Here is a 24,425-nt window from a genome sequence, read left to right as displayed (position 1 = left end):
TCGACAGTAACACAATAATAGTGGGGGACTTTAATACTTCACTTACACCAATGGACAGATCATCCAAAATGAAAATAAATAAGGAAACAGAAGCTTTAAATGACACAATAGACCAGATAGATTTAATTGATATATATAGGACATTCCATCCAAAAACAGCAGATTACACGTTCTTCTCAAGTGCGCACGGAACATTCTCCAGGATAGATCACATCTTGGGTCACAAATCAAGCCTCAGTAAATTTAAGAAAATTGAAATCATATCAAGCATCTTTTCTGACCACAACGCGATGAGATTAGAAATGAATTACAGGGAGAAAAACGTAAAAAAGACAAACACATGGAGGCTAAACAATACGTTACTAAATAACCAAGAGATCACTGAAGAAATCAAAGAGGAAATAAAAAAATACCTAGAGACAAATGACAACGAAAACACGACGACCCAAAACCTATGGGATGCAGCAAAAGCGGTTCTAAGAGGGAAGTTTATAGCTATACAAGCCTACCTAAAGAAACAAGAAAAATCTCAAGTAAACAATCTAACCTTACACCTAAAGAAACTAGAGAAAGAAGAACAAACAAAACCCAAAGTTAGCAGAAGGAAAGAAATCATAAAGATCAGAGCAGAAATAAATGAAATAGAAACAAAGAAAACAATAGCAAAGATCAATAAAACTAAAAGTTGGTTCTTTCAGAAGATAAACAAAATTGATAAGCCATTAGCCAGACTCATCAAGAAAAAGAGGGAGAGGACTCAAATCAATAAAATCAGAAATGAAAAAGGAGAAGTTACAACAGACACCGCAGAAATACAAAGCATCCTAAGAGACTACTACAAGCAACTTTATGCCAATAAAATGGACAACCTGGAAGAAATGGACAAATTCTTAGAAAGGTATAACCTTCCAAGACTGAACCAGGAAGAAACAGAAAATATGAACAGACCAATCACAAGTAATGAATTTGAAACTGTCATTAAAAATCTTCCAACAAACAAAAGTCCAGGACCAGATGGCTTCACAGGTGAATTCTATCAAACATTTAGAGAAGAGCTAACACCCATCCTTCTCAAACTCTTCCAAAAAATTGCAGAGGAAGGAACACTCCCCAAACTCATTCTATGAGGCCACCATCACCCTGATACCAAAACCAGACAAAGACACTACAAAAAAAGAAAATTACAGACCAATATCACTGATGAATATAGATGCAAAAATCCTCAACAAAATACTAGCAAACAGAATCCAACAACACATTAAAAGGATCATACACCACGATCAAGTGGGATTTATCCCAGGGATGCAAGGATTCTTCAATATACGCAAATCAATCAATGTGATACACCATATTAACAAATTGAAGAAGAAAAACCATATGATCATCTCAACAGATGCAGAAAAAGCTTTTGACAAAATTCAACACCCATTTCTGATAAAAACTCTCCAGAAAGTGGGCATAGAGGGAACCTACCTCAACATAATAAAGGCCATATATGACAAACCCACAGCAAACATCATTCTCAATGGTGAAAAACTGAAAGCATTTCCTCTAAGATCAGGAACGAGACAAGGATGTCCACTCTCACCAGTATTATTCAACATAGTTCTGGAAGTCCTAGCCACGGCAATCAGAGAAGAAAAAGAAATAAAAGGAATACAAATTGGAAAAGAAGAAGTAAAACTGTCACTGTTTGCGGATGACATGATACTATACATAGAGAATCCTAAAACTGCCACCAGAAAACTGCTAGAGCTAATTAATGAATATGGTAAAGTTGCAGGATACAAAATTAATGCACAGAAATCTCTTGCATTCCTATACACTAATGATGAAAAATCTGAAAGAGAAATTATGGAAACACTCCCATTTACCATTGCAACCAAAAGAATAAAATACCTAGGAATAAACCTACCTAGGGAGACAAAAGACCTGTATGCAGAAAACTATAAGACACTGATGAAAGAAATTAAAGATGATACCAACAGATGGAGAGATATACCATGTTCTTGGATTGGAAGAATCAACATTGTGAAAATGAGTATACTACCCAAAGCAATCTACAGATTCAATGCAATCCCTATCAAATTACCAATGGCATTTTTTACGGAGCTAGAACAAATCATCTTAAAATTTGTATGGAGACACAAAAGACCCCGTATAGCCAAAGCAGTCTTGAGGCAAAAAAATGGAGCTGGAGGAATCAGACTCCCTGACTTCAGACTATACTACAAAGCTACAGTAATCAAGACAATATGGTACTGGCACAAAAACAGAAACATCGATCAATGGAACAAGATAGAAAGCCCAGAGATTAACCCACGCACCTATGGTCAACTAATCTATGACAAAGGAGGCAAAGATATACAATGGAGAAAAGACAGTCTCTTCAATAAGTGGTGCTGGGAAAACTGGACAGCTACATGTAAAAGAATGAAATTAGAATACTCCCTAACACCATACACAAAAATAAACTCAAAATGGATTAGAGACCTAAATATAAGACTGGACACTATAAAACTCTTAGAGGAAAACATAGGAAGAACACTCTTTGACATAAATCACAGCAAGATCTTTTTTGATCCACCTCCTAGAGTAATGGAAATAAAAACAAAAATAAATAAGTGGGACCTAATGAAACTTCAAAGCTTTTGCACAGCAAAGGAAACCATAAACAAGACGAAAAGACAACCCTCAGAATGGGAGAAAATATTTGCAAAGGAATCAACGGACAAAGGATTAATCTCCAAAATATATAAACAGCTCATTCAGCTCAATATCAAAGAAACAAACACCCCAATCCAAAAATGGGCAGAAGACCTAAATAGACAGTTCTCCAAAGAAGACATACAGACGGCCACGAAGCACATGAAAAGATGCTCAACATCACTAATTATTAGAGAAATGCAAATCAAAACTACAATGAGGTATCACCTCACTCCTGTTAGAATGGGCATCATCAGAAAATCTACAAACAACAAATGCTGGAGAGGGTGTGGAGAAAAGGGAACCCTCTTGCACTGTTGGTGGGAATGTAAATTGATACAGCCACTATGGAGAACAATATGGAGGTTCCTTAAAAAACTAAAAATAGAATTACCATATGACCCAGCAATCCCACTACTGGGCATATACCCAGAGAAAACCGTAATTCAAAAAGACACATGCACCCGAATGTTCATTGCAGCACTATTTACAATAGCCAGGTCATGGAAGCAACCTAAATGCCCATCAGCAGACGAATGGATAAAGAAGTTGTGGTACATATATACAATGGAATATTACTCAGCCATAAAAAGGAACGAAACTGAGTCATTTGTTGAGACGTGGATGGATCTAGAGACTGTCATACAGAGTGAAGTAAGTCAGAAAGAGAAAAACAAATATCGTATATTAATGCATGTATGTGGAACCTAGAAAAATGGTACAGATGAGCCAGTTTGCAGGGCAGAAGTTGAGACACAGATGTAGAGAATGGACATATGGACACCAAGGGGGGAAAACTGCGGTGAGGTGGGGATGGTGGTGTGCTGAATTGGGCGATTGGGATTGACATGTATACACTGATGTGTATAAAATGGATGCCTGATAAGAACCTGCAGTATAAAAAAACAAACAAAACAACTAATACTAAACTTTCATTGGGTTATTTGTATGGAAATATGTTAATATAAATGTTTCAGACATTACATGAAATTTCTAAAAATCTTATATTTGTATTTGTATGGAAATATGTATGGAAATATGTTAATATAAATGTTTCAGACATTACATGAAATTTCTAAAAATCTTATATTTGTATTTGTATGGAAATATGTATGGAAATATGTTAATATAAATGTTTCAGACATTACATGAAATTTCTAAAAATCTTATATGTTCTGGTATAATGTTATAAGTAATAATCCTAGTTATTACTTTAAAATGTATATCTCAGAAATAACTAATTTTCTTGTCAACTGCATTATTATGAACTTTCATCAAATCTTTAACCGTGGTCATTTAAAAAAAAAAAAAAAAAAAGACAAAAGCTTGGTATGGGCTATTATTAAATCCTAGGATGGTTCGGACACTCTTACCTTGCTCTGAAAAAAAAAAATGAGTGTTTATAACCATGGAAATGGTTCTTCATCTAAAGGGAAAGTGGGGAGGTGGCTCAACTAACAATAAAGAACTTAAAAGTATTTTTATTTAAACTTCAAAAAAAAAACAATAAACTTATTCCGTTAACATAAATAATACTTTTAATTTTTTTAAAAAAAGCATTGTTTTACATTTTTGCACATCTTTAAAGAGAAGATAGCTTAGATTCCCATATCTGCCTCTGTATTCAATCTGTTGTGATGTTATTTTGGATGAATTATATAAAGAAAATCCAGCATCACACAGATAAGAAGTTGGAAAAGGGAGGAGATCTTTATTGGTCTTTTCAGATAATTGTGGATATTCTTTGATAGTATACTAATACTCGACAAGTAGAGTTTCTTTAAGGTTAGCGCAATAAGGAATCTGAATCCAAACTAATGCTCTCTTCACAGTCTGTTAAATTAATATCTATTGGTCTGTCTTACACTTTGAATGGATCAGTTACTCATGCATGATTTTGAAAATCATGCACTGGTCACTTGGAAAATACTGGTTCACAGAGTTACGCCGATTTTCTAAATGTTAACACATTTCATGATATAATATCAAAAAAATCACATTCATTAACATCGCCACTGATTTCATTTAAAAGTATATTAACGGGGCTTCCTTGGTGGCGCAGTGGTTGAGAATCTGCCTGCTAATGCAGGGGACACGGGTTCGAGCCCTGGTCTGGGAAGATCCCACATGCCGCAGAGCAGCTGGGCCCGTGAGCCACAATTACTGAGCCTGCGCGTCTGGAGCCTGTGCTCCGCAACAAGAGAGGCCGCGGTAGTGAGAGGCCCGCGCACCGCGATGAAGAGTGGCCCCCACTTGCCACAACTAGAGGAAGCCCTCGCACAGAAACGAAGACCCAACACAGCCATAAATAAATAAATTAAAAAAAAAAAAAAAAAAAAGTATATTAACTATTGGGATGTTACCAGGCTCACAGTGACAGATACAAGTCTTCCAAAATTAAAATTTTCACTTGAAAATTCAGGCAAGTACTGTCAGTTATTTTTCCTCAAACTGACGAGCTCACTGCGTTCATTTTCAAGAAAATGTCTGCTGTTTTTTTAAGTAAAAATAGTGTTCCAAAAAAAAAAAAAAGTGGTTAGTGTACCTAGTAACTCCAACAATAGCACAAGTGCATTTCCTCAAGATAACCATCATGCTTTGGTATGCTACAGGGTGCTTTATGAGTACTCCCTGTATCACCAACACAGGATATTAAAAAGCTGTGTACTCAAGAGCAGAAACAATAAAATTAATATTGTTACAGTTCCATCAAGTACATTCTTAAGTGAAATTGGCTCCTCCTTTTCCCCCTACCCTCCCGAAACTGGCCCTTCTTATAACTGCAAGTACATGGCAATGAAGACTACAACAACTAGTTTGGTTTGGCGTCATCGCCCTGGTTTACACTCAGCCCCCAGCAATAAAGCACCACCGCTGCTTTTGCACCATCAGCACAAATGTCAACAGATTTGGTGATCCTCAGACTACACTTTAAGGACCCAAGGACCCGGACTGAGGCAAAACCCAAGAGTCATTAAGATAATAAGGGTTATAATGAGCACTTAATATATGATTTGTCTTTTGAAGAAAAATGTATTTGATCACATGGCAGTGTTTAAAAGATACAGGATAGCAGTGGTTATCTCTGGATAACAGAAATAAGTGACTTTTTTTGTTGTCATTTTTCTGGTTTGTCTGTATTTTCTAATTTTTCAACAGTAAACACATACTACTTGGTATTATATGAAAATTTAAAGGGGAAAAATAATCATTTTGCAATATACAGATCTTCCTCGGACTTACAATGGGGTTACATCCTGATAAATCTATCATAAGTTGAAAATATAAGTTGAAAATGCATTTTAATACACCTAACCCACCAATCATAGCTTAGCCCAGCCTACCTTAAACGTGCTCACAATACTTACATCAGCCTACAGCTGGACAAAATCATCTAACACAACGCCTACTTTATAATAAAGTGTTGAATATCTCATAATATAATTTATTGAATACTGTACTAAAAGCGAAAAACAGAACGGTTGTAAGTGTATCGGCTGTCCACCCTCATGACTGCACGGCTAACTGGGAGCTGCAGCCGATGCCACTGCTGCCCAGTGTGAGACACTGTCCCACCATGTATCACTAGCCAGGGAAAAAAGCAAAACTCAGAATGTGAAATACAGTTTCTCCTGAATGCATATCACTTTTGCAATACCACAAAGTCAAAAAATCATAAGCCAAACCATCATTAAGTCAGGCACTATCTATATACATATGTCAAATCATTATGTTGTACATCTTAAATTTATACAATGTTATGTGCCAACTATATCTTAAATAGAGAAAACAGAGTAGGGTTCACTCCCTGGTCATTTGAAGTCCACAAGCAAAGATGGGGGAATCACACGCAGGCTAACTGCCTGTCTTATTTTCTAATGCTCAGGTCTACCAGCTTCTGGGTTATAATCCTGAGGTGAAGGACTACTCTTCCTCCACCAAAAGACAAGCTCATTCAGAAATAAATATATATCCTATTTCATTAGATGGTAAGCCATCTAACGAAAGAATAGCAGAAGAATAGCAGAAGTGGAATAAAAGCAGAGGGGTATGTCCCCCAGTTACTGTACCTGATTTCTGGTTCCGGTCAATGAGAGGGAGAGTGCTATCATCATATGAATGACTGCTCTGGCTTCGAGAAGCATTGTTTAGATTCACCTGGAGGCAAACATAAAACACAATAATGTCACAGAGTACTGAATTCACCCTTATCTTATTCCTTAATGGGCTCAGACTTTTAGGTCCTTATTCTCAAATACAATTCTTACCAAAAGGTAACTCGTAAGGGTTAAATAAACACCTGTATAGTGAAACAGAACTAGGATATTAGGCTTCTATTTGTGTTCTGAACAGATTACAAAGGTATCAAACACTCACGCTATCAAGGAGATACAGTCTCAGAAAATGACAGTCTCAGAAAATGGCAAACTCCTTCAAAGGGCTAAGGCAGATTTGGAGAAAAGTCAAAAAGGCCATCATCCTTCATTACCACTGGTATTTATTTACACTATGCTATGACACAGAGGAAGACCAGAGCTATTTCAGCAGCAAATGAACTATAGGCACCATTTTGGGGGAAAAGTTAATAAATGATTTCTTTACACACAGAGACTTGGGGCAAAAGTAGACTCAGGGGAAGTTCTCTGGTGGCCTAGTGGTTAGGATTCAGCGTTTTCACTGCAGAGGCCCACGTTCAATCCCTGGTTGGGGAACCATCCCACATGCCGCCAAAAGAAAAAAAAGAAAAAAGTAGACTCAGTGTGACAGTGAAATAGAAGAAACAAAGACAAAAGCATTACCTGAGACCAAGGGGGAAAAAAGGTGAAAGTCGTGGTCCCAAGAGTTATTCTACCTGAAAGTCTGACTTCTTCCATCCTTCTTTTTCCAGTGGCTTCCGCAGTTCCTTATATCCCCAGATTGTCTGTAATACAAGCGCTGCTGCTCGAACTTCTTTTTCTGAGCGGTTCCTTTTGAGAAAGTTAACACCAGATGGAATTTGGATGTAGGACGAGGGAAGAAGCTGAGAACTTGTACTCTCTAACATAATGTAACGTAAGAATATAAATCCCAAAACAGGCAAGATCAAGTATTCACCAAGTCCCATATTTTAACTCAAACGGTGACACAAAAAAATGTTTGATGTAAAAGTCTTATCAATTTATGGATCAACATTAAGACAGAAAAAAGAGCAATACCTCTTCATACTTTCCATGTAAATAAGGGAAAATAACCTTAAAGAGCAAAAGGGGAAAGCCCCTTCCCAGCAACCCCTCTCTCATATTCAAATTTTTCCAGTTGTAATTTTAAGTGTTAATCTCACCCTGATTTGTTGATCAAAACCAGCTTCTCAATACCCTGTGTCTCTCGAAGCTTTTTGGCAGCCTCCAAGTTCTCGGCAATAACTTCATTGATGGTATTCAAAACAGAGACGACAGTGTCCTCAGAGAAATTCTGGGAAGAGCTCTGTTGCCCTCCTGGCAGATTCTTTACCAAGTTAGGAATAGCATGTTTACCTATAGCGGTAAGACAGGAGCAATGTGTGCAGGGAGAACAAGCTGAGTCAGGTTCTGAGGAGCGTAACACTACACTTAGTCGCACTGATCATATCAAGTATAGATACTATCCGTATGAATCAACTTCATTCTCCTGTAGGATTATCATTTCAAAAGAGCAAAGGACCTGGAATAGCCATGGATGTATTGTCCTTCCTGTTCTTTTATTTATTCTTTCAGTCACATTAAAACAATCTGAATACTTCATATCAAATATGCTACACAGTCCATTCAGATAGTCTAATGAAAATAGTACACTGAATACTATACTACTGAATATTATACTACTATTATAGCTTAATAGAACAGTCATTGTGAATTTAAAAAAAACAAAAACTGGGCTCTGTCACTTATGAGCTATATTAACTCTGGACAAATTACTTAACTTCCCTGACCCTCAGTTTACTTATTCTAATAAAAAATTTTTTAAAAATTTTAAAAAAAGGACTCTTGTAAAGTGGTGACATTTAAATGAGAATATACAGACATGCTTAACAATCCCTAGTAACAAAGTACATGCTCAATAAATAGATATTATTATTCTATTTTTGAAGAGTCAGCACCTCTTGTCTTTCCAAGAACCATTAAACTATAACCTTCTCCAACCCCTAGATTCACAAACTATGGAGGACTAGGATTCTTCCTCAGCCCTTTCAACAAATAAATTATTTAGCACCTGCTGGATTAAAGGTGCTGTACTAGATGCTAAGGTAACGGCTAACATCCAGCTCCTCACCAATTAATTCTTTGTTGCGAGCATCCACAGCCAGATTTCTCAGTGCTCCAGAGGCAGCTTTCACGACCCGCTCATGTTCATTGGTCAGGAGGTCAGCAATGGCAGAAAGAGCCTTCTCTTGACGCAGAGCTGAGCGGATATATCGACCATACTACAAGTAGCACATGGAAAGAAGTAAACAGGTTACAAATGGTAGCAAACTAGTTAGGTAAGTCCTCCCATCTCCAAATCCATTTTGTAAAAGGTACTCACCGTCCAGCGCCCAGCACACAAGTTCTGGATGGCCCCAGCTGAGGCTTCTAGGATGGCAGGATTCTTGCTCTCCTTGAGGAGTGAGATGTATATCCGAACCACCTCTGGCTGAAATAAAAGTTCATAGCCTGCACGAGAAAGGACAAGAAAGCAGAGGATGCTTATCAGTACCTACAAACCAGGCTCTGGCTGGCTGAAGTCCAGTGTTAGTACTCTGGATTAATGGGTTTATGCTCCTATACCAGTAGACTCTCTAAACCCTCCCACCCACCCAACAGCAAACTCAAGAGATCTGACTACTACATCTGATGCAGTCAGATGTAGCCTTAAGAATGTAGCCTTAAGAATAAATCAACTATGGCAAGAACAAAACAGATATCAACTCATATGCAACTCCTGTCTCTCCCTCCTCCCTAGCCTCTCCTCTCCCACAGTTTACTTTGACCTTGCTTGGCACTCAAGGGATTCACTTACTCATCGATAGCACTCAGAGTTAAAGATTCCTCATCTCAAATGAATTATTTCTAACTTAATTGAGTCATTCTGCCCACCTGAACTATGATTAAGTGAAAGGGGCTCTCACAGATTTAATAACATCTGAATTTTTATATCCACGGAGAGCTGTGAATTTTGGACTCACCATATTGATGAATATAAAGATCCAAACTGTGATAAAGAGACTTCTTATAACAAGTAAAGTTTGAGTCCCAAGAACTAGTGGCTACTACTTAGGGTACTTAAGTTTCTGGTCTAGACTACCATCAGGTCCTTATCCTCAAGTAATCTGAATAGTTGCCATAACAAGAAGTCCTTTGAAAGTTACTGTTATTAGTTTCCAAATACTTTTGTCATCACTTCAAATCCTTAAGTCAGAGAAGACAGAACAGTGAACGTACTGTATAGCCTGTTAGGCTGCCAAACACCTATCTGTGGACTATGGAGCCTGAGAAGAAAAAGATAACTTACCTCGAGCAGGACTAGTTCTTTTAGGGAAATCCACTGTATCATTTGTTGGATCCTCTGTGGGTTTTTTCCCTTTGGAAATTAAAAAAAGGGGGAAGGGGTAAAAAGTTTAAGAAAGGGAAGAGTCCACCCAGTATATTTTTTTATTCTTCAGTCAAAATCTTTGGATCAGAGATGCATGAAGAGGGGCGTAAAACAAGAAAACAGACAAACAAACAAAAAACCAGGATCCCCAGCTTGTCCCAGATACAAGAACAGAAAACAGGCAGCATATGAGTAAGATAAGGATAACCACTACTGTTGCTGCTGTCCTGAGTTCCGATAACTGGGACTGCTGTCCAGAAATAGCATGCCATGAGCCATTAGCTCAGAAGAGCTAAACTTGTTTCAGTGGCCATCCTCAACTGAATTTTCCTACATGCATCCACAGGGAAGGGTTAGGCAAAGAAATACCAGGGAAGCTAAAACCAAAACATGCAAATTAGAAGTAGGTAAGCGCCTTAAAAGATTCCACTCACCTCTGGAGAACCACTCATCTTCCAGTGCATCACCCAAGGTGGAAAGTACAGGAGAGAAATGAAGGAAGAACAATGCGGCAGAGAGATGTCAACAGGATCACGGGAAAATAAGCAGGAAAGCGGAGAGGAAAAGAAAAACACAGGAAACACAAAGGAGGAATGGGGGAGAAGGCCCCAGATTAGTTGAGTTCTCGGCCTTCACTGCCCAATTACTGATAATAATACCACCACCACCACAACCACCACCACCACCACCACCGTCACCACCATGAAGCACACGACACAGGGGAAGCAGCAGCAGAGCAAAAAGACATCCCTGACTAGGCTGATTCCTGTACTGCTCAGCAAGTATTTTGTACCTAAAGCTAAAAGTGTTCCTTCCTCTCCCCATCCTACATTAAAGAGCAAGGAACAAGGAACCAAGACTCACCTTTGCCCTTCTTGGCCCCAAAGCAACTGGCAGCATGTGGCCCAGTATTGTTGGCAACATTGGGAGGTGCCTCTTGGTAACGTTCTGCTTGTGGGATTTCTCGGTGAACTTGATACGACAAGTTCCGAAGGAGGCAAACACAGTTCTCCACAAGCTTGGGATCACAAAATACAAGGTTCAATGAGAGAAGAGAATGACTATAGTGATTTTCTAGCAAGTACAGGCTTCCATGATTCACGTGTTAAAATATTGATCCTCAAAAGCACAGCCCAATTCATCATCTCTCACAATACCTCAAGTGCCCACGCTTCTCAAAATTCTTGTAGCCTCAGGCTAACAGAAGGTTTCTGCTACCATTTGGTGTGTTAACACAAAACTCAGGCTCACTCTTTTTTCCTAATTAGAAAAAAATGGAAGTATGGCTAAACAGCTTTAAAATATATAGGTGAAGGAAATTCTAAAGAAAACAGTTTTCGTCTATGGTGAACACCCACTTTAAGGAGTAGGGGCTGGTATAGGTATCTAATGTTATTTGAAAGCCTGAGATGATAGGTCTGCACTATGGGTACCTGATGGTTGTTGTGAATGGAATTCTCACCCATTAACCTACCTTGCTGTCTGAATCTTTCTGTCCAATCTCAGCCTGAACAATGAAAATGAGAGCATCCACCAAACCATCACATTCCCGAAGTTTCCGGCGAGCTTCACTCCTCTCCGAGCTGACATTCCTGAGGGAAAAAGGAGAGGCTTCAAGGTGACTAAAATCCAGAAACCCTCTCTTAATATCCTTAACATCTACAAGCCTCCTTAATATCTTTTCTTTTCACTGTAGCAAATAACGAGTACCTGTTATAAGGAAGGCACTGGAGTTGAGAGAAAGTTGAATAAAACAGTTCCTGCTTTCAGGACATTTACAACCAGGCCAGGGAGGGGGGTGTATAAATAAAGTATACCAACAACAATAATTTAAGACAGAATAGATTCTTCTTGTATGGAAGTACAAATGAAGAACAGGGGCAGAGCACATAGGGGTATATTTCAAAGAGAGAAAGAATATATTGCACATTTACAGGGTATTAGAAAAAGAAATCAGGAAAACTTACATGAAATAAAAGCACTTGAGTTTAGCTTCAAAAGATAAATAAGCAGAGAAAGGCATTGCAGACAGAGGAAGAGCTCTTCCTCACTCTATCCTTCTAGTAGTTTGTACTCCATTTGTTGCATTTATCGCAGCCTGACTTGAAATACAAATAATTGAAGGCAAGAACACAGGTACACACAAGCCTAGGACTAGACGACTGCCTTACGTGCAGTAGGTATTGAACAAATGTTTACCAAATTATATGAACGAAGTCAAAGAGGCATAGAAGTGAGGAAGATATGCGGTTTACTTGCCGTTCCCCACACAAGGCATATATGGTATGCAAGGGAGTAGTGACAAAGGTAGAAAAACAGGTTGAAGTCATAGTATGCAATTCAAACAGGAATGGAGGCTGAATGACAGGCTAAGGAATTTCAACTTTTTTTAAAAGCAATTTAAGTTAGTCTTCAAAAATTCAATCTTCATACTCTCAGAACCCTTATGTTACCTAAGGCAGCCAGCTGTGTTGGTGAGCACAGACTCCCACTCAATATGGCGCGGCTTACAATCTTCATTAGGTTCCCGCTCCCAACCAGAATGCGGAATGATCACTTCATCTGTCAAGGCATGCAGTGCATGGTCCACAATCTCCATTTTGATTGAGTCATGGGATGAGAGATTCCACAGGGTTCCTGGCAGAGACAACTCATCAGACAGCTCTCCAGCACCCAAGACAGTATGCTTGAAGAATGCCAAAGAGAATCCCCTATTCCAACATTTCTCAGTCTTCCCCAATGACCATATACCTTGTAATGATATTCAAGCTTTAGTCTGTGACCCACAATAAGAAATATATTGTACATTATGGCTCAGTACAAACATACATAGCATGAAGTAAGATTTCATAAAACAATACTTATTATAAGCCATACCCTCTAGGCTATCTACACCCACTTCTCAATCCCAGCACCACTGACATTTTGGGCCAGATAATTCTTTGCTGTGGGGAGCTGTCCTGCCCAACATTAAATGTTTAGTGTATGTCCAGCGTTTACTCATTTGATGCTAATAGCACTCCCTCCCAACCTCCCCTAGTTATGACAACCAGAAACACCGCCAGACATTGCAAATGTCCTCTGGGGGGCAAGATCACCCCCAACTGAGAACTCATGATCTATGCTACTTCTCTTTTTTCTTTCTTTCTCTTGGAATGCTGATTGTGATCCACAAAGTTGTGTTCAATACACACTAATGGAGTATGACCCACAATCTGAAAAACCACTCTTCTAAAGCAAGGACCACAAGCATAAACGCCTATACATGCCAGGCAGGTGAGTCAGGACAAGCAGATATTTAAAAGAAATTACAAGAATATGGGTTAAGTGCCAGCTGACACTCAGCTTCAATTTTGGGGAGACAACTTCCTAGGTGCTGGCAGTTGGTCTGAGATAACATGTTGGAAATTATTGCGAACTGGAGAGCACATGCCCCAATCAGCTCAGACCAACTACTGCCAGGTAGCAAAATAGATCCATTGTTACCAGTTCCCGCACGTTTAAAATAGAAGGCAAGAATCTGGAATTTTAAATGAAATCTTCTGCATTTAAAACATTAGCAAACAATGCTTTAAAATCTGGAAAACCTTGCATGATCCAAATCTGTGAGATGGATTTGACCCAAAGGCCACAGCCTTTAATCAAAAGTCAAAGGACTAGAAATCCTTCTAAGCTCTCAATATGTCTAAGGGGTAACAGTGACCCTAACCTAGCAGTTTCCCTTAGAACTCACCAGTAATCACTTCGGTGAGGTCCATATCACGAGCCTTTCGGAGTAATCGCACAAGAGCAGGAACACCATCACAGTTTTTTATAGCAATCTTGTTATCCTGGTCGCGCCCAAAAGAGAGATTCTTGAGAGCTCCACAGGCTCCAAGGTGCACTTCCTTTTTGGGGTGGTCTAACAACCCCACCAGTGCTGGGATGCCCTTGAGCTTCCGAACGTCAGTCTTCACCTTGTCATTGCGGTAGCACAAGTGTTGCAGGTATGCCGCTGCATTGGACTTGACAGCATCCAAACGGAATCCTAGCATGGCTATCACCTCTGGCAGCTCTGGCTGTCTCCAATTCGGGGGTGGAGGCCCTCCCTTGCGCAGGCTATCCAAGCTTGCTAAACTTCCCCGTTCGTGTTGGGCCAAAGGAGCCCAATAGTACTGGTCTGATGGCACCTCCTCACCAATCATGTCTTCATAGCTCCTGCAGTGTTGGAAGAACCAAAAAGAAAAAAGGAATACATTAAGTTGTTAAGCCTGGTTTCTTGGAGGGCTCCCATTACCCCTCATCTTCAAGGAATGAGTAACCCCAGCTCTAGTACACTAGATCTTATCTCTCCTTTGCATAAAAAATATACTGATCAATTTTTCTTAAATGAGATAAGACAATAATCTTAAAGGCATCTGCAATTAGATTAAAACTGCCATTTTTTTCTGTGACGTTTACTAGCTTGGAGGAGCAACAAGCATTCGGATAGTTAATCACAAAAAAGAACCAAATCCTGACTGCTTAGTGTTTGAATGATACCTGACACCTATTAAACTTCTCCGAATAGAGATTGAAATAAACCTTCAGACAGCAGAGTTAATGAAACCAACTGACTTGGTACCACAGAAATTAGCGAACAATATCTGAGAACAGCTCTCATAAGGCCTTAGGCTAAAGGGAAAATAAGGCATTTACACACAGTAAAGAGCTGGTGGAATAAGACCCTTAAACACATTTCACATTTAAGTCTCTCCTTACCCTATTTTGGAAATTATTAAAAAAGAGATGATAGAGTAAAAGCAGTAAAGGATGTCTCAATACCTCATGTGAGGACTTGGCTTTGGTATTGATGAGGTATAAGCTTGAACATTAGTTTGCACTAGTTCATCCCAAGGCCATCTCTGCTACTCAACAGATGTGTTTGAGACATAATTTCTAGTCTCCAATTTCTAAAGACAATACTTCCAATTCTGTCAAAATAGACACTACTGACCACCATCACATTTGGGATACCCAGTCACTATGAAAAGGAATAGACAGAGCAATTGAAGGTAAAGAAAAACATCTAACCAGAGATATTGCTTCCTATTTCAGTACTACCAACAACCACTAGAGGGTGAGTCTGTCACACTGTTATTTATTCATAACCACCAGGAAGGAAGAGACCCATTATCTGTGAGCTCATCTCACTCTGTGGCTCCCACAGGAGAGAGGAGAATCCATTGCGTGGAACTCTCCAAATAAGCCAGCCGTTTGTTCCGCAAAACCACTCCCACTGTCACCAAACCCTCAAGGTTAGCCTGAGCAGAGGGCCTGCCTCATAGCTGTCAACATCAACCACTCAAAAATGACTTAAATGGACAAAGCAGTTAGTAAAAAAATCACTATTTTTTAATATCAGTGAAACAAAATAAACAGGTTATATAGCTGAGTTTTAAAAGTAGGCAACTAAACAGCACATTAAGTAAGATTCCATTTCAGTAGGGAAAAAAATAAAGTCAGAGTGTGTTTACATGTATAAGAAAAAGGACTCAAAGGAAAAGCATCAAAATGTTAATAACAGTAGTTCTTTATCAATGGATGGTGTGCTTATCTAGTTTTGTAGTGATGATGTTTTTACTTTTATTATTATTTTAATACAAGCAATTACAAAACAATTACCATAACAGAAGATTTTGGTCACTCAAGATATTTTTACAAGTGGATCATGACATTCTTTCCTTTGTCTTACAAATAACAAAGCTGTGCCCAGAAAGATTAAATGACTTGCTTAAGGCTACATAGCTAGTGGCAAAGGCACAACTAGAACCAAGGTCTTCTGGTTCAGTGCTTTTTCTACAAATCATTCTGCCTTACTGTTTTCGTTTGACCTTGTATTACTCTCCTAGCCCCAGAACAGGAAGCAGCAAATGTTCTTGCTAGTCAAGCAGGTTTCCAAGTCCAGTATCACCCTGGAATAAACCCAAGAAGCAAGCCCAAACCCTCTTTCTTTATGTCAATTGCCACAGCAAGGGACAACAGAGAATGACCTGGCCACCAGCACCCACCTAGATCCAATCCCTCTAGTAATGAGGAAGTCAGAAAAAGCAGACTTGTCAACAAAGAGAAGAAGCCAACACCCTAGGCAGACTCCTTTGGTGATTGCTGTTATCTACCACTGCTCCAAGTTGCACCAACTAAGGCCCGGTGTGCCCCCTCACCTCCACCCCAGGAATAAAAAATGAGTCACATGGGAGTTGGATTTGCTGTCCAAAAGATACCTGAAAGGTGAGTGACTCAGGCTTAGATAATGAGGCCTCTACCCCTGGGCCCAGCCCAGTCTACTGTTCACCAAAGCTACCTAATATGAGTAAAATGAGCACCAAGGCATTTGTTTTAGAAAGTCATGACCTCATACAGAAATTCAGCAACAGCTGTTAGGATATCCTTACCATTAAGATATCCATAAATCTTCTCCCTTGATTCTTATCATTTCTCTTTGCCTGGAAAACACTGTCTCTGATTTATTCTAAAGCAGGATTGGCAGCCCATGGGCCAAACCTGTTTTTTGTACAGTCCCAAAACTAAGAATGGTTTTTATATTTTTAAAAGGTTGTAAAAAGAAGAACAACGACATACAACAAAAATGATATACTGTTTGCAAAGTCTAAATTAGTTCTATTTGGTCCTTTACAGAAAAGGTTTGCCAACTCGAGTTCTAAAGCATTTTTTCAAGGCAAACCATCTACCAGTCCAAACGTCAATTACTACCCTTTTTCACATCACCAAAGAATCCCCAGGGATAAACAGTAAAGTCAGAATTAGTGACCTTTCAGAGTGTCAATAATGTACCACCCTCTAAGGAAGCCACCCCCATTTCACTTTACAATCAAATGTAAGAACCTAAGCACAAAGTGTCAGGGTTTTTGTGAGATCAAGGTTTGTTTTTACTTGAGATTAAAACCATCACAGCGAAGGTTCTTATATATACCCTTAACTATCTATTCTGGCCTAAAACCCTCAACCTTGTTCTTAACACCAAACCAGAAGCTGAAGAAATTCACAAGAACAAATATTCCATAGCCTCAGACACCAGGCTCCAAAAGGGGGTCAAATCTTAGGCAGAAAATATAGAAACTCTTGGCACAGAAACAAAGGCCGCTCTTCAGAACACAGACCAATAACCATCACAAGTTGTTTTCTATAATTAGAATATATGATTTCTACAACGAAAAAGAGACAAAAAAGCACATCAATACTTAGTAAAGTCAGAAAAGGGAAGAAAAGGGTGGTCTTCCACAGAAACAGGCAGAGGAGGGGGCCACAACTACCTCTGATCCCAAAAAGCACTTAGACGGAGAAGGAAGAGCTACCCCTTCTGGCTGTCTTTGAAAGACCCTTTTCTTCCCTTTTTCTTGCCTACCTGAGGCGTCGCCGAGGGTCAGAGGGTGTCCCAGTCCGACGGCCAGTGCCGTAATCAGACATCATGCCGTAATCCACGTCATCGTAGCCCATGCTACGCTGGTCATCCTCAAGCCCATAAGGCTCTGGATGGAAACGATGCAGATCCACGCTGCTCCCACCTACCCGAACCTGGGGCTGCGGCCCATAGACGTCCTGTCTACTGGGTGCCCGGTAACCTTCCATGCTGGGCCTATACCGCTCCTCAATGCGGGTCACCCGGGACAGACTGCCATAGTTGTCACTGCTACTTGGATAACCATCTTCATAGTGGCGGCTATATCCATCAGGAGGGTAGTGGAAGTTCCTGGGAAGGGTAGCAGTGCCTGCTTGCCCCACATAGGGGCCAGGTCCCCCATTGCCATTCTTGCGGAAGTCACGACCCAGAGTCTGGATATAGCTGTTCGAAACTGATGAGGCATCTGCAGGCAGCCCGTCTGGTCCCACAGAGACTGGCTGGACCGTCCGTGTTGTCACCGTCTTCACCACTTTCTTGACCTTCAAGTAAAGAGAGAGAAAAGAAAAATTAATGAAGTGAACAAATTAAGCTTAAATTCTAGACCACTCTAAGAAAAGAAACAAACCTCTACCCCCGGCTCGCTTTACCTAGAAATGCCATGCAATCTACCATCTACCTTTCTCTCCATCTTACAGGAATTCTCCAGGCAGGAAAATTGCGCTGGCAGTTAACTATGCCTCTAAGGGAAGCTACTGCAGACTCTCTTCCTCATTCCATTAGATTTTCCCATATCTCTTCTATCTTCTCTGTCTACCCAGAGATCACTTTCTTTATGCCTTTACCACAGATCAGTGGCTCCTCATCCACCCTAATTAAGTGCTTAGCCCCTCCCCTTAATAAAGACCATAGGAAGAACTCCTCCATCATCCCAGACCTTATACAAGTCTTAGCTTACTGTGGTCTCTGTGCGCCGAGTGGTTCCATCATCCGAGGTCTCCACAGAGACAACAGACATGGCTCCCTCAGGGTCCTCCTCCGTGTAGGTCTCCACAATCTGCCCTGGCTCCTGCATCCTGGGGATGGTGCTATACAAAAGGTGACTGTGATCCTACATGGAAAAGAGAAAAAAGAAAGAGCTATTATTAAGCCATATATACTAACAATCCATCCCAATCACAGGCACTGTCTCCCTAAAGACACTGCATCTTCTATGGGCCCCAGGATTTTTAGTGGGGTGCCTGTCCCCACTTTTGAATTTGTACAAAAGGGCAGAAGACATAATTTCCCAGTTCTAGTCATTTAACAAACAGGAACTGAGTTAACTGTCGCTACATCAACACCCAAGTGACAGAGACAGCAGATATAACTTCCCAGTTCTAGTCATCTAAGTGAATATGAACTGTGTTAAACTGCAACTACATCTACATCTGAGGGATCCTTCAAAAAAAGAAAAAAAAGTTCACCCAATAAGAACTTTTAAGATGAACCAGAAAATCCCAATAAGAGCTATCTTCTGAATAGCTCTATGCTATTCTTCAGATATGCCTAAGGCTCAAGATCAGCCAGATTTTAGGCATGGTTTTCTGCAAAGTAGAACCATGCCCATTCTAGAAAAGGGATGCAGTAATTGAGAGATCAAATACTGGATCAATGTCATTACAATTAATTCAAAAATAAAACTACATTTATAGTGTATAAAATTGATGACTAATAAGAACCTGCAGTATAAAAAAACAAACAAAACAACTAATACTAAACTTTCATTGGGTTATTTGTATGGAAATATGTTAATATAAATGTTTCAGATATTACGTGAAATTTCTAAAAATCTTATATGTTCTGGTATAATGTTATAAGTCATAATTCTAGTTATTACTTTAAAATGTGTATCTCAGAAGTAACTAAAAAAAAAAAATTCCTAATGTTCAGCATTTTTCCACGCCTTTTTCTTTTCTGTTAAAAAAAAAAAAGAAAAATTATGTGAGTACAATTAAAAAAAAAAAAACCTACATTTATACTTTGAAACTCCATTTTTTAATTTTCCTAAATGAAAGAAACTAACGGGAGCTTACAATGTGCCAGGCACTTTAGAAGACACCAATATGCTCTTAAGCTGAGGAAGTAAGAAAGATATGAATAAGCAACCCAGACCTTGAGCCAAAAGAATTACCTGGGGTCCGTTGAGTTTTAGATCTGAAAATTTCTGTCGCTCAAGGTCAACATCGCCCACAAACCGGCCGTTCTGAAACATAGCCCACAAGAAGACAATTCATTTTGTGGCCTTCTTTTGCTCTATCAAACACAAATGATTTTTTTTCCAAACAGGAAAAGGCCTTTCAAGAAGACATTTGTGGCCTGGAGTCCTTCTGTCAGTACAGATAAAAGAAGCACATCACTCCTTAGACTTAACACCTCAAAATTGGAACCGGGCCTAGAACTCTGGCAGACTGGGTCTCTGGAACATAGGAACGTAAGCTCTATGAGGGCAGAGGTTTATTGTGTGTTTTGTTTTTGGTCAGTTTTGTTCACTGTCTCCCTAGTGCCTTGATCAGTGCCTGGCACATAATAGGTACGCAAAACCTATTTTCTGAATAAATAGCAGAGACTCAGATAAGTTCCCCACGAAATCTTTTTGGAAAGCCATAAGAACATAAGGAAACTTGGAAAGCCTAGGTTGGGGGGTTTCCAAAAGCCTTCTTTATTGTTTCATGCATCTTCATGCTCTACAACCACTGGAAACTCCCATACCAGGAAACTTTTTAAAGAAAGAGGCAAGAAATATGAGTTTCTCTTTCCAAGTAGAAAGAAAACAAGTATCTCAACTCCCCTCAAGCAGATGTCTCAGTATCTTCATCACCAATTATTAGAGCCACAGAACACGTTAAAAAATGTCATTCTTAAGTTGCTCTGTCTTAAACAGCAGGAAATAATCTAATAACATTATACTACGTAAAAATACATTTGACTACTCCCCTTCAAAAAGAATACAGTGAGATTCAGCCACCTTGGGAGACTCTTCCCCCACCCGACTCCCATTACATAGGGAGTGTAGTGCTGTAGGGAAAGGAAGTTAAACATTACTTTCAGGAAGAAGGAAGGGTGTGGTTTCATTGCTGAGCAGAAGATAAAAATAAAAGAGAAAGAGAGAGAGAGAGAATCCATGTACTAAGTCCTGGAATTCCCCACCACCACCAAGGCTGAGCAGTCCTGCTCTCCTTTTCCATACATACCCCTCCCTCAACCCTAACCCTCTATTCTTGTTCCTATAAAAATCCTAGGAACACTGCAAACACACTGCTTCCAAATTCCTGATCATCCCCAATTGGAATTATATCCTCTCACTCAACATGCTCCTTAGCATGAGGGACCTTCTCCATCTTAAAAAATAAGTAAGTAATCAATGAAAGGACTTACTGGAGCATGAGCACTGTTCTTAGTTCCCATCAGAGATCTCTTAAAATGAAGTCTATCAGGCAATGCCTACTACACACACACACACACACACACACACACACACACACACACAAAACCTCAGACAGATTACATCACAGCGAAGTCAGACTACAGAAACCATAGGAAACACAAGATACTTCTCATTTCTAACACCAACTCTCCCAAGTCACATCAGAGTCAGCCAACCCAGAGACCACTGGCTCCTGTGGTTATCTGGGTTAAACAGCAGCACGATGCTCCCTCTCCAACTCTAACCAAAAGAATTAACAGTGACCCCTTCCTCCAAGAAATGATTTGCACAGCCAACAAAAAGAGTATGGAGCAGGCATACACAACTGATGAACATTGCCACACCTTCTGAGCAAACTGTTCTCTGAGGGAGAATACAAGATGCCCAACTTCCCCAACCACTAAGCAGGCATTTAATTTCCTGAATTTCTGATATGGGGGGGTGGGGGGCACACAAGAAAAAAAAACAAGTAACCTGAGTACAGCTTCAAATTATATGATCTGCCATTACTAGAACTGCATCCCAACCCAGAAACCCCACTCCAGCAAACAAGAAGTCAGATGGATGCTTCTAGAGATAAGTCCACCCAACTCAGCACAGCAGCAATATTCCCTATCTCTTAATCAGTATTTATCACCCCTGTAAAGGTTATCATGAGGCATGGGCACTGGACAGCCCATAACCACGAGGAGAGTAGTTTCCCAAGAAGGATCATAGTCTCTCTATGACCATGCCAAAGTCCTACCTGCAGGTCTGATGGAGAGAGGGGTTACCTGATGCCGGCGGGTGAGGGTGCCGTTGGCCATGAGCGGGTTGGCATCTTGTGGTGAGACCCGGACGCGTTCCAGTTGCGCCGAGACGTGGCGCCGTTCCTCCTCCAGCGCCCGGGTCAGCTTCTCAAACTGGGCCTCTTGTTCCTTCACAGAGGCCAAGATGCTGGCGGTCGACTCCACCTCTGAGTCGTCCATGAAGGTAAGGGGCAGAGCCGCCGCAGGGCAGGGTAAAAAGGGAAGGTGGATCACAGGGGGAGGAGGAAGGAGGGAGAAGGCCCCCCTCACTTCACACTACCGGGAAAAGGTAAGAGAGAGGAGAGAAAAGGTCACAGGTCAGAGAAGACAGATGAATTATTAATCCCAGAGCCAAAGATGCCCTCTCGTGGTTTTACTGCAGCGCAGAAAGAGAGCCACCACCAAGCCTGGACCCACCACCAGTGTGTCTGTTCAAGCAGGATCCTTTGCCCATTACCCTCTTTAACACCCCACCAGAAGTAACTATTGAAAGGAAAAGTGCAACTAGATCCAAGAGAGAATGTGCCTAAGGGCTGTAGTCATGACATGAGTTTAAAATTAGGTTATTCTCCCCTGGAAAAATTTGCTGGCATCAACTCAATGAAAGATGTAACTCCACAGTATAGACAAGCACACACTGTCCTGGAGGGGCAAGCCACCTCTGAGATAAGGGGGCAGTACAGATCTTACTTAACCTCTCCCAAATCTGAACACTGAAATTGCTGGAGTGGTGGCAAAATATACTAAATGAATATGCTAAATTAAAATGCCGATAAGAAATGGATGCAGTAAAAAGAATTCCCACCATCAAAGGCAGGAAAACTAAGGCCCTCAAATTGAATACATTTATAAAGGGACTTTTCTACTTTTAAAAACTATACTACAATATTGAGGGCAGAATGTGTGCCTTGGCTAACAGAGGCAAGAAAGCAACAGAATAAAAAAGTCTATGTGCAAAAAGGCAATATTCTCAGTGACCTTCACATCTCTTTGTGGAGTAGGAAAAGGAGCATTATATTAAGTTACAAAGTTAACCCTTGAAGTAGTTCGTATTCTAACCTTCAATAAATAGCTGGAACTTCCTACATCTCTGTTAATCCTGCAGAAAGCTCTGAACAGGCTACATTTTTACCTCTTTACATATTCCAACTAAGGGTAAATATCCAAGTATCTAGAGGGTTTACGTGTACCACTTCCACAATAAATGATATTCAGAAGCGAAGAGTTCCCCATACCCTATTACATAAACTGCAAGTTGGCTAGTAAGTGAAGGGGCATTGTAGTCATACTGTTGGACTTAGTAGGGTTTCTCTCTTATAACTTGGCTATAAGAGACTTTCTGGTCAGTCCAAGATATACCATGTTGAAAGGCAGGTTTTAGAATAAACCCTCTCCCCTATTCCCCACCCTCTCCTCAACCCCTCCAGAAAAAAGGCACTTAATTTTTTTTTTATTCTTAATAAACATATTTACATACACACCTGTTAAGAGAAGGTCGTAATTGATTGGTTTAACAGAGAACAGCCCAGTCTAGATTCAAAATATCATGGGAGAAGCATCCCAGCCACCACAGCAAGGAGGAAGCAGGAAGAAGAGAGCTGTAGAAATATTTGGAGGAAAAATAGGAATGAGAGGAAAATAAAATATACCTAATACATTAAAAAAAAAAAAAAAAAGGGCAGGTGTTGGGGAAAAAACAATCTGGGAATGGAAGGGAGTAATTTAAAATATGACTTGGAATTGCTTAATGTGACAAATGCCCTTTGGACTTTGCTCTGTTTTCAAATACTTGGACCTTGGTTGTAGTTTTCATTAAAACCTGGATTCCACTGTCATGTCAGAGTTCCTCTACATGTATTTCTGTAGAGAACCAGGAGCAGGTCATAATATGGATATAAATTCACTTACCCCCTGTTCCCAGCAACCAAATTGGGAAGGAAAAAAAAAATTGCTGTTGGAATGCCCTTCCCCCTCCTTCCCACCCCTAAGGCAGAAACCTCAAAGCCCAGTCCCAGCATGCCCACAAAGATATTGAGAAACCAATGCAATAGTCGTCGTGGGGAAGACATGTGGGGACTAGCCTAGGCTAAGCCTTTTGCTTCAGTTCCCTTTCCCACGCTCCCCAGAGCCCTACCAAGCACAATCGCTTGGGCCTGTTTGCTTTAGAGTATGTGCAGTATTCAGCAAGCAAGCGTACCCAGAGGAATTGATAAATAGGTGCCCAATAAACTCCTTAATTAATTCTCCATCACCAAGACTCCTTCCAGTGGATCTAAATCCAAGAATGTGGCAGTCTTTTTTCCAAAGTCCTCCTACCCAGGCTCTGGGCTCCTGCAGTCACTTATCAACTCCTGTTCTTCCTTTAGGTCCAAAGCCCATTGTCACTTTCTCAATTCCCACCCTACATTCCAACAGGCCACTCAAAGGTCTTTAATAAGTAGCCTTATTTTTTTCTTAATGTTGCTCCCTTTTCATCTCTATTACTTCATTTGCACTTGCC

General features: G+C 40.2%; 1 protein-coding gene across 4 annotated transcripts in view; it reads right to left on the bottom strand.

Moving 5' to 3' along the window:
* Positions 1–24,425, bottom strand: part of CTNND1 (catenin delta 1) — a 52,969-nt gene that overhangs the window by 6,010 nt on the left and 22,534 nt on the right. For 2 of the 4 annotated variants that reach the window (XM_068556460.1, XM_068556464.1), the window contains exons 2-17: positions 23,407–23,523; positions 21,911–22,201; positions 19,845–19,916; positions 18,630–18,782; positions 17,678–18,213; positions 14,027–14,490; positions 12,747–12,930; positions 11,768–11,885; positions 11,158–11,311; positions 10,728–10,745; positions 10,213–10,281; positions 9,247–9,374; positions 8,995–9,145; positions 8,027–8,219; positions 7,559–7,673; positions 6,777–6,864 (exon numbers count right to left, since the gene is read on the bottom strand). In XM_068556460.1, the coding sequence (XP_068412561.1) occupies positions 6,777–6,864; positions 7,559–7,673; positions 8,027–8,219; positions 8,995–9,145; positions 9,247–9,374; positions 10,213–10,281; positions 10,728–10,745; positions 11,158–11,311; positions 11,768–11,885; positions 12,747–12,930; positions 14,027–14,490; positions 17,678–18,213; positions 18,630–18,782; positions 19,845–19,916; positions 21,911–22,105 (2,638 nt within the window). In that variant the 5' untranslated portion in view covers positions 22,106–22,201; positions 23,407–23,523. The remainder of the gene's footprint in view (positions 1–6,776; positions 6,865–7,558; positions 7,674–8,026; positions 8,220–8,994; positions 9,146–9,246; positions 9,375–10,212; positions 10,282–10,727; positions 10,746–11,157; positions 11,312–11,767; positions 11,886–12,746; positions 12,931–14,026; positions 14,491–17,677; positions 18,214–18,629; positions 18,783–19,844; positions 19,917–21,910; positions 22,202–23,406; positions 23,524–24,425) is intronic. The other 2 variants (XM_068556461.1, XM_068556465.1) reach the window with 2 other exon arrangements.

This window comes from Eschrichtius robustus, chromosome 11 (assembly GCF_028021215.1).
Source record: "Eschrichtius robustus isolate mEscRob2 chromosome 11, mEscRob2.pri, whole genome shotgun sequence".
Lineage (NCBI taxonomy): Eukaryota > Metazoa > Chordata > Mammalia > Artiodactyla > Eschrichtiidae > Eschrichtius > Eschrichtius robustus.
Note: the sequence above shows the minus strand (reverse complement) of the source record. Positions and strands in the feature narration are given on the sequence as shown.